Genomic DNA, 17,800 nt, shown 5'->3' with positions numbered 1-17,800 from the left:
TTGTTGATTAATGATTTTGATCACCTTTTCACATGCTTTAATCTATATATTTTCTTGGGGGAAAACTTCCGTTCAGATCCCCTGTGCATTTATTAATGACTTCTATGTTGTTACTGTTGTTACTGAGTTGTATGAGTTATTTGTATATTTTGGATACTAACCTCTTATTGGATATATAAGTTACAAATATGTTCTCCCACTTAGTAGGTTGTTTCTTTGTTTTGTTGACAGTTTCCTTAGCTACACAGAAGCTTTTTAATTTGATGTTTCCCATGTGTTTATTTTTCTTTTGTTGCCCTTGTCTTTGGAATGAGATGCAAAACAAAAAAAAAAAAAAATCACTAAAACTGGTGTCAAGGAGCTCACTGCCTATGTTTTCTTCCAGGAGTTTTGTGGTTTCAGGTTTTACATTCAAGTCTTTAGTCTTTTCTTTCTTTCTTTTTTTTTTTTTCTTTTAAGATTTTATTTATTTATTTTTCAGAAAGAGAGTGAGCATGAGAGAGAGAGAGAGAGCATGAGCAGAGGGAGGCACAGAAGGAGAAGCAGCCCACCCCCACCCCAACCAAGCAGGGAGCCCGACAAGGCTCTCAATCCCAGAGCCTATAGATCATGACCTGAGCCAAAGGCAGATGCTTAACCAACTGAGCTTCCCAGGCACCCCACATCTTTAATCTTTTTAAGTTAATATTTGTGTATGGTATAAAATAGTGGTCCAATTCATTCTTTTGCATGTTGCTGTCCAGTTTCCCCAGCACCATTCATTGAAGAGAATGTCTTATACCAAGTGTATATTCTTGAGTCTTTTGTGGGAAATTAATTGCCTATATATGCATGGTCTTATTTCTAAGCCCTCTTTTGCTCCACTGATCCATCTGTTTTTATTGCCAATACTATACTGCTTTGATTATCATAGCTCTGTTCTTTCTCCAGATTGTTTTGGGTATTTAGGGTCTTTTTGTTTCCTTATAAGTTTTAGAATTATTTGTTCTAGTTCTGTGAAAAATGCCATTGTAATTTTGAAAGGGATCACACTGAAACTGCATATTTCTTTGGGTAATATGGATACTTTAACAATATTTACTTTTCCCACCCATGAGCATAAAATATCTTTCCTTTTTTTTTATTCCAGTATACTTAGCATACAGTGTTGAATTAGTTTTAGGTATACAATATAGTGATTCAGCAATTCTATACATTACTCAGTGCTCATCACCATAAGTATACTCTTAATCCCTTTTCCTATTTTATCCATGCTCCCACTCATCTACCCTCTGATACTCACCAGTGTGTTCTCTCTATTTAGGAGTGTGGTTTTTTGGTTGGTCTCTTTTTCCTTTGGTCCATTTGTTCTGTTTCTGAAATTCCACATATGAGTGAAATCATATGGTATTTGTCTTTCTTTTACTGATTTTATTCCATTTAGCATTATACCCTCTATATCCATCCATGTTGTTGCAAATGGCAAGACTTCATTATTTTTTTATGGATGAGTAATTTTCCACTGTATATAAATTTCACATCTTCTCCTTTCATCTATCTGTGGATATTTGTCTTGCTTCCATAATTTGGCTATTATAAATAACACTGCAATAAACATTGGGATAAAGATATCTTTTTTGAATTAGTGTTTTCATATTCTTTGGGTAAATCCCTGGTAGTGGAATTATTGGCTCATATGGTAATTCTATTTTTAACTTTTTGAGACTCCTCCATACTGTATTCCATAGTGACTGCATTAGTTTGCATTCCCACAAACAGTGCACAAAGGTTCCATTTTCTCTACATCCTTGACAACACTTGTTTTCTCTTGTGTTTTTGATTTTAGCCATCCTAACAGGTGTGAGGTAATATATCATTGTAGTTTTGATTTGCATTTCCTTAGATTAGTGATGTTGTTCATCTTTTCCTGTGTCTGTTCACTATTTGTATGTCTTCTTTGAAGAAATGTCCATGTCACTGCCCACTTTTAATTGATTTTTTTTTTGGTGTTAAGTTATGAAAGCTCTTTATATATTTTGGATACTAACCCTTTATCAGATATCAGATATCATTTACAAATTTCTTTTCACATTCAGTAGGTTGTCTTTTGATATTGTTAATTATTTCCTTTGGTATGCAGTAGTTTATTTTTGTTTTGATTTCCCTTGCCTTAGGAAACATATGTAGAAAAATGTTGTTATGGCTTATGTCAGAGAAATTGCCACCTGTTCTGTTCTAGGATTTTTATGGTTTTAGGTAATTAATCCATTTGAGTTTACTTTTATGTATGTTGTGAGAAATTAGTCCAATTTCATTCTTCTGCATGTAGATGTTCAGTATTCCGAGCACCACTTGTTGAAGAAACTCTTTTTTCTTATTACATATTCTTGCCTCTTTGTTATAGATTAATTGATCACAAATAGTGAGTATGTTTCTGGTCTCCCTATCCTGTTCACCTATGTGCCTATTTTTGTGCCAGTGCCATATACTGGAATACAACAGCTTGGTAACTATTTCTTGAAATTTGGGATTATGATACTGCCAATTGGTTTTGTTTTTTTTTTCCAAAACTGCCTGCCTTATTTGGACTTTTTTTTTTTCCCTGTGGTTCAACACAAATTTTAGGATTATTAGTTCCAGTTCTGTGAAAAATGCTGTTGATATTTTGATAGGGATTGCTCTGAATCTATAGATTGCTTTGGGTAGTAAGTATACTTTAACAATATAGGTTCTCCCATTCCAGGAACATGGAATACCTTTCCATTTGCTTGTCTCATTTTCAATTTCTTTAATCAATGTTTTATAGTTTTCAGAGTACAGGTCTTTTATTTCCTTCGTTAAGTTTATTCCTAGGTTTCTTTGTTTGTTTGGGTGGAAAAGTAAATTGGATTTTTTTCTTAATTTCTCTTTCTGATACTTCCTTTTTAGAGTATAGAAATATGGTGGAGATCTATACATTGATTTTGCATCCTGTAACATTTCTGAATTAATTCATCAGTTCAGGCAGTTTTGTGGAAGAATTTTTAGGATTTTCTCTATATAGTATCATGTCATCCACAAATAGTGAAAATTTTCCTTCTTCATTACCAATTCAGAAGTTTTTTATTTCTTTTGTTTTCTGGTTGCTGTGGCTAGGACTCCTGGTACTATGTTGAATAAAGGTGGTGAGATTAGACATCCTTGTTCTGTTCCTGTTCTTTTAGGGGAAGAGCTCTTAGTTATTCAAAATTGAATATGATTTTAGCAATGGGGTTTTTTTTTAAGATTTTATTTTATTTATTTGACAGACCGAGAACACAAGTAGGCAGAGAAGCAGACAGAGAGAGAGGAGGAAACAGGCCCCCTGCTGAATAGAAAGCCTGATTCAGGGTTGATCCCAGGACCCTGGGATCATGACCTGAGGTGAAGGCAAAGACTTTAACCCACTGAGCCACCCTGGCACCCCAGCAATGGTTTTTCAAATATAAACTTTATTATGTTGAGGTATATTCCCTCTATATTTACTTTGTTGAGGGTTTTTATCATGAGTGGATGTTGTACTTTGTCAAAGCTTTTTCTGCATCTATTGATAGGATCATATGGTTTTTATACTTTCTTTTGTTTATGTGATGTGTCATGTATGCTTATGCGTGAATACTGAATCACACTTGTATCCTAAGAGTAAATCCCACTTGATCATGGTGAATGATTTTTTTTAAATATATTGTTAGATTTGATTTGCTAATATTTTGCTGAGGATTTTTATGTCTATGGTCCTCAGAGACATTGGCCTGTAATTTTTTTTTTTTTTTTTTTTTTTTTGCTATCTTCCTACTGGTTTTGGTATCAGGGTAATGCTGGCTTCATAGGATGAATTTAGAAGGTTTCCTTCTGCTTCTATTTAATTCTTCTTCAAGGGTTTGGTAGAATTCACCTGTGAAGCCATCTGTTATTGGTCCTTTGTTTGTTGGGAGTTTTTTGAATACTAATTTAATTTCATTGCTGGTAATCACTCTATTCAAATTTTCTATTTCTTGGGGCACCTGGGTGGCTCAGTGGGTTAAGCCTCTGCTTTCGGCTCGGGTCATGATTCCAGGGTCCTGGAATTGAGCCCTGCATCGGGCTCTTTGCTCAGTGGAGACCCTGCTTCTCCTTCTCTCTCTGTCTGACTCTCTGCCTACTTGTGATATCTGTCAAATAAATAAATAAAATCTTTTTAAAAATTTTCGATTTCTTCCCAATTCAGTTTCAAGAGGTTATATGTTTTTAGGAATTTGTCCATTCCTTCTAGTTTTCCATTTGTTGGCATATAATTTTTCACAGTGAAATCTTACAATCTTCTGTATTTCTACAGTGTCAGTTGATATTTCTTCTCTTTCATTTTTTATTTTGTTTTTTTGAATCCTCTTTTTCTTTAGGCCTGGATAAAGGTTTATGAATTTGTTGATCTTTTCAAAGAAACAGTTCCTAATATCATTGATCTGTTCTATTGTTTTTTATTTCATTTTTGTTTATTTCTGCTCTAATGTTTTATTATTTCCTTCCTTCTACTAGCCTCGGGTTTTGGTTGTTCTTCTAATTCTAGCTCTTTTAAGTGTAAAGTTAGGTTGTTTATTTGAGACTTTTCTTATCTCTTGATTGTCCTGTATGACTATGAAATTACCTCTTAAAACAACTTTTGCTGTAACCCCCAAATTTTGGACTGTTGTGTTTTCATTTTCATTTGTTTCCATGTATATTTTGATTCCCTTTTTGATTTCTTAATTGACCCATTCCTTATTTATAAGCGTATTATTTAACCTCCATGTATTTGTGCCATTTCCAGATTTTTTCTAGTGGTTGATTTCTAGTTTCATAGCATTATGGTCAGAAAAGATGCATGCTATGACTTTGATCTTTTTTAATTTCTTGAGACTTGTTTTGTGGCTTAGAATTCTAGAGAGTGTTCCATGTGGACTTGAAAAGAATGTGTATTCTGCTTTTTTTTTAGAATGGAATGTTCTGAATATATGTCATACAAAGCCACTGTTTCCTTGCTGATTTTATGGTTGGATGATCTGTCTCTTACATGTAAGATATACATAGATTATTAATGTCCCCACTATTATTTTATTGCCATTGATTACTTATTTTATGTTTATTATCAGTTGCTTTATGTACTTAGATGCTCCCATGTTGGGTACATAAATATTAATAATCATTATATCTTCTTGTTGTATTGTTCCTTTTATGATTATGTAGCTTCTTTCTTTGTTTCTTTTTATAGTCTTTGTTTTAAAGTCTATTTTGTATGATGTAAGTATTGCTTCCCCAGCCTTCTTTTGCTTCCATTTGCATGATAAATACTTTTTCATCCCTTCACTTTCTTTATTTTTTTTAATTTTTTTTAAAGATTTTATTTATTTATTTGACAGAGATCACAAGTAGGAGAGATGCAGGCAGAGAGAGAGAGGAGGAAGCAGGCTTTCTCCCGAAGCAGAGAGCCCGATGCAGGACTCGATCCTGGGACCCTGGGATCATGACCTGAACTGAAAGCAGAGGCTTTAACCCACTGAGCCACCCAGGCCTCCCTCATCCCTTCACTTTCAATGTGCATGTGTCTTTAGGTCTGAAATGAGTCTCTTGGAGGCAGCATATAGTTGGGTCTTGCTTTTTTTATCCATTCCATCGCCCTTTGTCTTTTCACTGGAGTATTTAGTACATTTATATTCAAAGTAATTATTGATAAGTATGCACTTACTGACATTTTGTTACCTGTTTTGTGGTTGTTTTTATAGTTCTTTTCTGTTTCTTTCTTCTCTTGCTCTCTTCTCTCAGGTTTTGCCAGCTTTGTTTAGTGATATACTTGGATTCTTTTCTTCTACTTTTCTCTACTCTCTAATAATGGGCTTTAGTTTGTGGTTCTTATTAGGTTTCTACATAATATCTTATGAATATAGCAATCTGTATTAAGTTGTTGGTCACTTAAGTTGGAACCCATTCTATAAGCACTAAATTTTTACTCCTTACCCCAAAGATGTTTTACCTATATAAAGTCATACTCTATATCCTTTTATTTTGTGAATCCTTTAGTTTTATATAGATATACTTAATTTTACTGATTTTTGTGCTTCCTACTTTCTTATTCTTCCCTTTCCACTCAGAGAATCCGTTTTATTATTTCTTGTAAGTCTGGCTTTGTGGTGATGAATTTCTTTAGCGTTTGTTTGTCTGAGAAGCTCTTTATCTCTCCTTGTTCTGAATGATAGCCTTGCTGAATAGAGTATTCTTTTTTTTTTTTTAAAGATTTTATTTATTTATTTGACAGACAGAGATCACAAGGAGGCAGAGAGAGAGGCAGAGAGAGAGGAAGAAGCAGGATCCCCGCTGAGCAGAGAGCCCGACGTGGGGCTTGATCCCAGGACCCTGGGATCATGACCTGAGGTGAAGGCAGAGGCTTTAACCCACTGAGCCACCCAGGTGCCCCTGAATAGAGTATTCTTAGCTGCATTTTTCTTTTTTCAGAATTTTGAATATATCACAACACTTTCCTCTGGTCTGTAAAGTTTTTGCTGAAGATCAACTGATAGCCATATATGTATGTCCCTTATATGTAACTATTTTCTTTCCTCTCACTGATTTTAATATTTCTCTTTATCAGTAGCTTTTGCCATTTTAATTACTATGTGTCTTGGTGTGGACCTCCTTGGATTGATATTTGGGTGAGCTGTCGTTGTCTCCTGGATCTGGATTTCTGTTTCATTCCTCATAATCAAGATTTTTTCAGCTATTATTTCTTCAAATATAGAAATTTCTGCCCTCTTTCTTCTATCTTCTTTTTAAAGTTGCCTATAATGCCAGTGTTATTATGCTTGATAGAGACACTTAGTTCTCCACATCTATTTTTATTTATGATTATTATTTTTCCTTTCTGTTCTGTTTGGCTTCATTAGCTTTCCAATACTCTGTCCTCTAGGTCACTCATTAATTCTTCTGTTTCCTCAGTCTATTATTTATTCCCTTAATTTTACTTATTGAGTTCTTCATCTCTGATTGGCTCTTCTTTTTGTTTTCTATCTCTGTTGAGAGATAGTCCTCCACTGTTTTCTCTATTTCAGTGAATATCTTTATGACCACTACTTGAAATTCTTTATCAGGCATAAATATCTCTGTTATATTTTTCTTGCTGTAATTTTGTTCTGTTCTTATATTTGGGACACATTCTTCTGTCTCTTCATTTTAACTTTGTGTCCATTTCTGTGTGTTAGGAATGTCAGTTATGCCTCCCACTCTTGAAAGCTGTTGTCTAATGAAAAAGAGGTCCTGTACAGCCCCGCAGTGCAATGTCCCCTATTCATGAGAAATTGGTGTTCCTGAGGTTTCTTCATTGTATATTGCATGTACCTTACCATGGCCGAGGTGCATTTGCCTTCAGTCCAGTCATCTACAATGGTTCTCTCTCCCTGTTGTAGGTAGAATTTTGTCCCTGTGTTGTTAATGGACTAGTCTGGGGTTGAGTTGTGTCAAACTAGGTATTTGCCAGATATGCAGCAGCACCAAGCTGCAGGGTACTCTCTCTGTGTTGTTTTCTGAGAAGCTGTTATTGGTGAGGAGGGTCTAAAGTCAGATCAGATGTCTGCTCCCATCCTAGTGCTGGGATCACAGTTTGAACTTTTGTGTGTAACTATCTTCCCCTCTTTCTGGGTTAGGGGTCACCCTGGAATGGTGTTTGCCCCTCTTGGGATTGTCTGCTCACAACCATGCTGGTGACACAACTTTGGATAAACACCAACCAAGGCTGTGTTGGATGGGGTGATACTCAGGAAAATGTAGGAATGGCACATGAGGTTTTAACATGGTTTGCATAACCCAGCTGTGGAAGGGAAACTGGAGGCACTTTGGAGAACTCCTGCTAAGGTTGATTTTGAAATGACTGGTCTGCAGAAGACCATGAGGGCAGGGTGCATTATTAGCAATCTAAGTACAAAGTATTCTGGTTGTGCAGTTCATACAGGTGTCTGTGTATCTAGGGTGGGGGACAAAGGAGGAAAATGGCACCTGCCAGCTCTTTTGTTCTTGGAGAAGATTCCTAGAGATTGCAGTTCCTCCAGCATAAGTTCTGAGATTAGTAATATATCTTCTTCTGGTATAACTCAGACATTTTCAAACTGCTATTTCTATACTGTACCTCAGTGGGGCTTTTGTTTTGTTTCCTTTCACCCTCCAGCTCTTCTGGAGCAGAGCTAACTGATTTTTAAAGGTACAGTGGTTAAGCCCCATTGATTATAAGAACTCATGAAGCTAAACTCTTCTGGCTTTCAAAGCCAGATGTTATGGGGATTTGCCTTCCCAATGAGAGTCTCCCAAGCCTGGCATGCCTGATATGGAATATGCTCTTTTCCCTTTTCTGTACCTGCAGTATCTTTCCCTCCTGCAGTCTTCTGGGTCAGTTTGGTTCCTGAATTATGCCTCTGCCCTTCCAACCTTTTTGATGTAACCTCTTCTCTATATTTAGCTGTGGAGAGTCTATTCTGCCAGTCCTCAGATTGTTTTCTTGTTTATTTACCCTGATGTATCTATAGGTATCTATGGAATGGGGTGAGCTAAGGTATTCCTACTCCACTGTCTTCCCCAGAAACTTAAAATATCTTTTTTCTTTTTTAAATTTGTGTCTTCTTCAATTTCTTAAATCATTTTCTTATAGTTTTCAGAGTATAGGTTTTTTACCTCCTTGGTTAAATTTATTCTTAGATATTTTATTCTTTTGGCATACTTGTAAATGGGATTATTTTCTTAATTTCTCTTTCTTATAATGTTATTAGTGTTTAAAAACAAAACATATTTTTACATATTAATTTTGCATCCTGCTACTTTATTGAATTTATTTATTAATTCCAACTTTTTTTGGAGCATCTTCAGGATTCTCTATATATGGTGTCATGCCATTTGCAAGTAGTGACAGTTTTGGCATCTATAATATTTTGTTACACATACATAATAAAAATATATACATACATATTATACACATATACACATATATGCACACACATACATGTATATTGTATATTTTATATGTGTATGTATTTGATATATTTATATGTAGTATCTAGTTTATACTGTATGTTTTATATATGATATATTTTATATATGATTAAAATTACATTTATAGATTAACATATGTACAAAGCCACCCCCCATATTTCAATTATTTTTAGATCTGTTTTATAAAGCAAACTGTTGTCAAGTAAATTGCACCTTCTTCCCATAGAAACTTTACTAAAATTAGAGGCTTATATCAAAGTTATAAATTATTAATATAAAAATCTAGTTACTTAAAGAAAATTTAAAAAAGAATATCTTTATAAAATTGACGGTAATGAAATGATGCCTTAAGTTCCAAAATATTAGTGTAAATGTCCCTTTATAAGGAAGGTATGTGATTAGAAGTGTATTAGGCAGCCTGAAGGACAATGGTCTCCAAAGTGAAAAACCTATGCAATAGAGAGATTGTGGATTTGGGCAATAAAGAGTAGATTTCTTCCTTAAGAATCAGGACAGTCTCTAAAAGTTCTGTAGTGTTATAAACTTAGAAAGATTCACCTTATTGGAAAACTTGGGCATCTAAGAATAAAAGTAAAGAATTCTTCCAGAGTTTAGAGCAAAAATCAGAATGACTGCTCTTTCCCAGGCATTGGCCTTAAAAATCAGAATCTCACCTAAAGCCTGTTTTCAACTCCCCTGACCTGATATAAAAATCTATACATTTAACATTAAAAAATAATAATTATTATCCCTGCAGTTGGCTGCTGCAAGCTATTTGGAGAAACTTACATCAAACTAAGATTCCACCTGAGAAAAACTCTAAAAACTAGATTTTTTTTTAAAGGGGCACTGGAAAACAACCAAAGCATCCAAGAAGGGAGAATTTGAGGGACTGGGACTCTTGAGAAATAGGAATCAAAGTGGAGTGAGTCTAACATAATGCATGCAATTATCCCTTCAGGCACTTGCCAAATGTTATAAATGTGGAAGACAAGCACAAAGCACTTTCAAAGGTGTTGAAAAAGCTAAACAGAGTTGTGTGGGTTTTTTTTTGTTTGTTTGTTTGTTTTGGTTTTTTTTGTTTGTTTGTTTTTTAATAATCTCATTTTCTTGGGAGAAAACACCTGCTTTTAGGGGCTCAAGAACAAAGAGGGGTCCTTATAGACCACCAGTTCTCAATTTATGTGCTTGAAATATCTGTGGCTTGGGCATATATCATTTAAAAAGAAACCTTTTGAAAGTGTTTTCCATGTTTTATTTCCTATTATGTGTAGATAGAGTACATTGGAGCACCAATAGGCCAATTCAAATTGTGCTAACATGATAATCATTTAAATCCTTTTTCTAACAAATTAATTATTAGAACTTTATTTACAGAAGTTCTACTGGTTCAGAACCAACTTATATTTAACATAATTTATCACAACCATGTATATGTCACTGCCAGGGTAATCATAATAATTTGAGTAGAGTATTGTTTTGTCAAAATACTTTAGTTTGTTAAACATTTGTTTAAAAAATACTCATGGCTGGGGCATCTGGGTGGCTCAGTCAGTTAAGTGTCTACCTTCAGCTCAGGTCATGACCTCAGGATCCTGGGATCAAGCCTGCATTGGGGTCCCTGCTCAATGTGGAGTCTGCTTCTTCCTCTCCCTCTTCCCCACCCCCTTCTTGTGCTTTCTCTCTCAAGTAAATAAATAAAATCTTTTTAAAAAATACTCATAGCTAACATACAAATGGCTATCAGACACATGAAAAAATATTCATCATCACTAGCCATCAAGGAGATTCAAATTAAAACCACATTGAGATACCACCTTACACCAGTTAGAATAGCCAAAATTAACAAGACAGGAAACAATGTGTGTTGGAGAGGATGCAGAGAAAAGGGAAACTCTTACACTGTTGGTGAGAATGCAAGCTGGTGCAACCACTCTGGAAAACAGCATGGAGGTTCCTCAAAATGTTGAAAATAGAACTACCCTATGACCCAGCAATTGCACTACTGGGTATTTACCTTAAAGATACAAGCGTAGTGATCCAAAGGGGCAGGTGCACCCAAATGTTTATAGCAGCAATGTCTACAATAGCCAAGCTGTGGAAAGAACCTAGATGTCCATCAACAGATGAATGGATAAAGAAGAGGTGGTATATATATATAATGGAATACTATGCAGCCATCAAAAGAAATGAAATCTTGCCATTTGTGACAGCATGGCTGGAACTAAAGGGTATCATGCTTAGGGAAATAAATCAATCAGAGAAAGACAGCTATCATATGAGCTCCCTGATATGAGGAAGTGGAGATGCAATGTGGGGGGTTGAAGGGGTAGGAGAAGAATAAATAAAACAAGATGGGATTGGGAGGGAGACAAACCATAAGTGACTCTTAATCTCACAAAACAAACTGAGGGTTGCTGGGGGGAGGGGGGTTGGGAGAGAGGGGTGGGATTATGGACATTGGGAGGGTATATGCTTTGGTGAGTGCTGTGAAGTGTGTAAACCTGGCGATTCACAGACCTGTACCCCTGGGGATAAAAATACATTATATGTTTATAGAAAAGTAAAAAATAAAAAAATAAAGATGAAAAAAAAGCAAATTAAAAATAGAGCTTCCCTATGACCCTGCAATTGCACGACTGGGTATTTACCCCAAATAAACAGATGTAGTGAAAAGAAGGGTCATCTGTACCCCAATGTTCATATTTTCCAAGAGACTTTTAGATATCTTTTGTCTATATGCATTCAGCAAATATAGAACAATACTTTTTATAAATACAAGTTTTTAAATCTTTGAACTAACAAATAGAATAACTGTATCATAGTTATCTTTTAGACAGTATTTATCCTGGAAAAATAATCTGTCAATGGTGATACAGTGGTTACTCAGTACATTTAATAAAAATAGCTTCTTTTTGTTAAATGTTGGTATTTGTTCCTAGAGTCACCATGACCAGATCCATGCTAATGTGAGCTCTTCCTTAGAGAATGTAAATCTTTCTAATTCTAGTACTAAATTCTAGTTGACTTAAAGCAATTTTGGGACTATTATTCATTTACACAAATGTGTATTAAATATGTATAATGTGCCAAAACATGCTTGGCATTATTTGGGTACAGAATGTACACATGTTAATACTCCTCTTTCAGAATTATAAATTCTTATAAAATATTGTTCCTAAAATTATTTGAGAGTTTTGAAAGCCATTATAATCACAACAAGATGCTATTGTAAAAATGTTAATAACTTTTATCGAGTATTATTTTTAACTATGTGTTAAGAGGTAAGCTAAATCGTTTAAATTTAATCATCACAATTATGAGGTAGATACCTTATAGCTCAGTTTAACAACTATAGATCCTGAGACAGTATATGTAAGTAATTTAGAAAAATTCACAAAGCTGTTTAGTTGGAACATTCCTAACCATTACACTGGGATCTGAAAAAGTAAAAACAAAAGTACTGAAAGTAAGATGATGATTTCATTAGACTGGATATTTTTATCCGGTGCTTGGATTTATGTTAATATCTGCTAGATTAATCCAACTTCCTCCTCCAAAATCAACCGTATTCAGTCAATTCAGATTACACAAATTTTTTTTAAGATTTTATTTATTTATTTGACAAAGAGAGAAAGAAAGCATGAGAGAAGGAACAATCAAGGGAAGCAGCAGAGGAAGAGGGAGAAGCACACTCCCCACTGAGCAAGGAGCCTGATGCAAGGCTCAATCCCAGGACCTTGGTATCATGACCTTAGCTGAAAGCAGATGCTTAAGGACTGAGCTACCCAGGCTCTCCAGATTATACAAAACTTATTATTGATGTGATCACCTTGATTAAGCAAACCAAACAACAACAACAAAAACAGCTGATCTGTGCCCATGACTGTCTCCATGGACTTGGATATAATCAGTAATGTATTCGTTAATTTAAAGATAAAGATGTTTCCACTGAATTATAATAATTCAGTAACACACACACACACTCATATCCCATTGTGAAATCTAGTTAGCCATTACATTAGATTTGAGTTTCAAATTCAAATATTTAATCAGGGGTTGTTTTTACCTTTATGTTTTTTATCTTTATGATAACATAAAAACCATGTAAAAAGAGTCATAATGCAATGTTGTATGAGAACAGCCTTTCTTTTAAAACTCATGCTATTTAGCTCTCTCTTTTGAGAGTGAGATGCAGTTGACAAGAGTAAGCTACATAACACAACCATTTATTGGACTTTTTATTGACATAATTAGGCATGTTAATTCAGGGAGAGATGACTCCAACTTAAAATTATCTCTAAACTATAGGGAACATTTAGAAAAAAAAACTATATCTGGGTGGTGGTTGTTGTTGTTGTTTGGTCTCTTGTTAAAATCTTCAGTTTAGCTTTTCAAACTACTTACTATTTTATTTTTTAATTATTTCCCATGAGGAAAAAAATCCAAGTGTTTTCAAACATGTAAGGTGGTAGAAATACGAAATGAGATATTTAATATGAATAATCTGAAACCAGAGTAGATTTTTGTAGGCATCTGACTAAAAAGGTTGACAGAAAGTCTACTGTATTTGACATTCAAATAAACAGTCAATATTTAGGGAAGCTGTTCTTGTTTTTGAAATATTGATTTGGGCAGGAAATTGTTAGCATGAACTCCAGCTACTTGAAGTTCAAATCTGTGTGCATTTCAAAGCTATCGCAAATAACAAAGGTATCAGTTGCCCTCATATGGTTAAAAAACATACATACATTAAAAACAAAAATAATTGTCATGAACATCAGGCCCAATATAAACATGTAAAATTTCATTGATATGGATAACTCAAAAGGCATATGATGCCAATGTGCCTAAAACTGTAGAAATATCTAGGTATAAGCATAAAAAAATACAAAATACTGATTTTTTCTCATTAATCAAATAAATATTCCTATTTGTGCATTATTCAATATGGTGTATATATAATTAGATACTATGAACAATTCCTCAACTTAAAAAAAAGCCCGTTTTTTTAGAATTCATAACAAGGGGAAAACCATAGTCTACTTTTTTATTTAGTTTTTTTTTTTTTAATTTTTTTTTCCAATTTATTTATTTTCAGAAAAACAGTATTCATTATTTTTTCACCACACCCAGTGCTCCATGCAAGCTGTGCCCTCTATAATACCCACCACCTGGTACCCCAACCTCCCACCCCCCCACCACTTCAAACCCCTCAGATTGTTTTTCAGAGTCCATAGTCTCTCATGGTTCATCTCCCCTTCCAATTTACCCAAAAGCACATACCCTCCCCAATGTCCATAACCCTACCCCCCTTCTCCCAACCCCCCTCCCCCCAGCAACCCACAGTACTTTTTTATTTAATTTTAATGCTCAAAATTCATACGATTTTCAAAGTAAAGCCAAAAGAACCAGTAAAATAATTAAAAGAAGAGTCTTTCCCTTCAAGTACCTGAGTAAGTTTTGGGGCTTTTACAATATTACAAATGATTTAAGTAATGATGACCTAATCTGTAAGAACTCTGTACTTGAAAATTTACCTATTTTTCATAGTATGGTTGCTACACCTGTCTGCAATCAGAAGTTTTCCTGTTTCCTTTGAGAAGTTCTTGCTATCTTTCCTCAAATATGCAAGTACACCAGGTGTGCAGGATGTTAGTTTGGTAGTAGAGTTATGAAATCTTAATGGTGCTTTTTCCCCCTGTCGCTTTGAACTAACTTCTTCATGTGCTGTAACGGACTTGTGGGTAGCGGTGCATTTGTTATGTTCACAGTAAAATATCTTCAATCTACTTTAGACATTTCTCTCTTTGAGCAAAAAAGAATGAAAAGAAATAATTGTCCTTCAGCCACATGGTTTTAGTTTTCCATTTCTTTAAAAACTATAGTGTTTTGCTGTATTTTTTTTTTCTATCGTTGGCTTTCCCTCATTTTCATTTCTAAAGTTCAGTATGGACTTTTAAAAAGTATGTTAAGAAACAACATATAAAAACTTGCTGAGAAACTTACCAAGTTCACAAGCCAAAATTGGAATGCACATTTAAAAGTGGTCCTAAAAAGAAAAGTAAAATAATCGATAAAAAATAGGTTTTTTTTTAAAATACCATTTTCCCATGTCTCTTCAACAACCACCTAGAAATTTTAATTAAAAATGATGAATGGTGTGGATAGTAAAGAAGATGATCTACATATTTTACCGAGTAATGGAAAAGATAGAGATGAAACAAAAGGTAACTCAATGGTACACAGAAGTTAACCTGATTAAATTGTAGAGATATCTGTGACCAAGTAAAATTTTATATAGAATTCAATAAGAGCATGATACCAGTTGTTACATGTCAGGTTGTCTCTTTTTTAATGTGTAATTTTGGATATTTCTTAAGTTTTTTCTTTTATAAACTTATATTTAAGTATGTATCATGATGTAAAAATATTTGCAGGGGGTAGGAAAGTTGGGGACATTAGCAATGGTAGTTTACAAGAGAGAACCATGAAGAATAAGTTAGTGTGGCAATGTAGGAACATGAACAATCTTGGTGAGGAATTATTATTTTACCAAACAATGAGCCAAAATACTTATTTAAGAAGATGTTAACTGAGCATCTGTCAAGGTATGGTGTATGTTGAATGTTCAAGGGAATACAAGTAAAAGTTTCAATCCTGACTCTTTTTTTTTTTTGCACAAAAAGATGATTTATTATTTCTGACAATTGCATAGTAACCTTTAATTTATTCCTAGCATCACAAATCTAAAAGACACCTTTGCTCCTCAATTAAAAACATATACTCTGAAAATTAACTAGGTAGTTTTTAAACATTTAATGATTTATAGAATATCTTAAAAATCTTTGCCAGGCTAGAGATTAGCTTTACCTTTATAAATCTCCACACAAAATGAATAAATCAAGGCAGTCAAATTTTCTTTTGTTCTACATTTTTAAATACCACCCTTTGTTTCCTTTGAAAGATTTTCATCCATTCATTCAAAAATATTCTGAGGCTCAACTGCCCATTTAAGACAGAATGAGAGAATTTTAGAAGATCTCAACTAAACACTGTTTTGACTGAACCGAAGCAAGAATTCTATCAGGGTCCTTGTGGGCCTCCCAGTCATGCCCTTCCGCAGATATGGAACCTCATCTTTGTTGGTCATCACACCTGCTATATCTAAATGTGCCCACTTAGGATGAGTCACAAATTCTTTCAGGAATGCTGCAGCTGTACATGCTCCTGCAGACCTATATTTTCCAATGTTATTAACATCAGCAAGCTGGCAATCTACAACTTGTCTCGTATAATGTTCAAACAGAGGCATCCTCCAGACACGGTCCCCTGTTTCAATACTGGCCTCAAATAGTTTGTCCCACAGCCAGGACGAATTGGTAAAGACCCCAGTGGCACCAGACCCCAAGGCTATGTCCATGGCACCTGTCAGGGTGGCGGCATTTATGATGATCTTTGGGTTAAAGGTGTGTGCATAACAAAGGGCATCAGCCAGAATAAGCCTCCCCTCAGCATCGGTGTTATCAACCTGTATGGTCTTCCCGTTCTTGGCTTTGACGACATCCCCAGGCTTGTTCGCTCTACCACTGGGCATATTTTCACAAAGAGGGGCCAAACCTATGATGTTAATGGGCAGGTTCAGCTTGGCAGCAGACACGATGGCTGAACAGATTGTGGCAGCTCCTCCCATGTCTGCCCTCATGAGGTCCATATTTGCAGAGGCCTTGATGGAGATGCCACCACTGTCAAAGGTAATTCCCTTCCCAACGAACACCAGGGGTGCTTCGCTTGCATTGGGGCTGCCTTTGTAGTGAATTTCCAAGAAGACAGGAGGCTCATCAGATCCTTTGGCCACACTCAGGAATGATCCCATCTCCTGTTCCTCAATCCAAGATTTGGGTCTGACGTGGACCTCTGTTTTACTACTAGCACTTTTGAGATTCTTCTCAATAATTTCAGCAAATTTAGTTGGCGTCATCTCATTGGCTGGAGTCTCCATCAAGTGGCGTGCCAAGTTCTGCCCAGAAGCAAAGAGGACACCCTTCTGCCAGGCCTCCTGGTCCCCACTTCCATGGAGCTTCGCAGATACGACAACCTTCTTCTGCTTTAGGTCATCATACTCGTAGAGACCAAGCACTGCTCCTTCCGCAGCCGCCTGTGCATCTCCACAGGGATCCACCTCCACAGAAGAGATTTCCAGGTCTTGAACCTGCCTGCACCCCGCTGCAACGGCGACTCTGATGTTTTCTTTGCCTTCATGCCAGTTTTCCTGGTCATCGACTCCAGCTGCCTTTCTGCCGAGGCTGACCACCACCACGCTGGGGAAGTCTTCATGCAGACCATAAAAGGTTCGGGTTTTGCCTGCTTTCAGAGGAGGTCCAGATATGTTCAAAATTTCTCTCAACTTTCCAGACACCAATTTATCGAAATTCTCTCCCGCACTCGTAAACTGTGGCACATCATCTTCTTTGTCTTTACTATAGATTCCTAAAACAAGACCCTTCGTCATGTCTGCGGCGGCAAGACCCCGTGCCCAGAAATGCTTCACGCCCAGACGTCGGAGGATGACTCGCCCGGCAGCCGGAAGGGGCGGCAAGAACATCTTCTCAGCTCAGCCCCTGCGCCGCCCTCCAGCGAGCACGTGGTGATGTAATACATTTGGAATACAAGATAACAATAGCTTTAGAAAGTCATGGTCATGTAGATAAATAAAGATGGAACTTGAATGATAACAATCACAATAACTATAATAATGGTTGTAGTAATACTGAGAGTTATAGTAATAATTGGTAGTAGTAGTTGATAGACACAGATTAAG

General features: G+C 35.6%; 1 protein-coding gene across 1 annotated transcript; it reads right to left on the bottom strand.

The window, feature by feature from the left end:
- Positions 1–15,646: 15,646 nt before the first annotated feature.
- On the bottom strand, positions 15,647–17,584 carry LOC122890095 (cytosol aminopeptidase-like). Its single transcript, XM_044225799.1, has one exon. The coding sequence runs from the start codon at positions 17,582–17,584 to the stop codon at positions 16,028–16,030; it is 1,557 nt and encodes a 518-aa protein (XP_044081734.1). The 3' UTR covers positions 15,647–16,027.
- Between the last annotated feature and the right edge of the window lie 216 nt (positions 17,585–17,800).

Source organism: Neovison vison, chromosome 11 (assembly GCF_020171115.1).
Source record: "Neovison vison isolate M4711 chromosome 11, ASM_NN_V1, whole genome shotgun sequence".
In the NCBI taxonomy this organism is placed as follows: Eukaryota; Metazoa; Chordata; class Mammalia; order Carnivora; family Mustelidae; genus Neogale; species Neogale vison.
The sequence above is the reverse complement of the archived record's forward strand: the minus strand, read 5'-3'. Positions and strand labels throughout refer to the sequence as shown.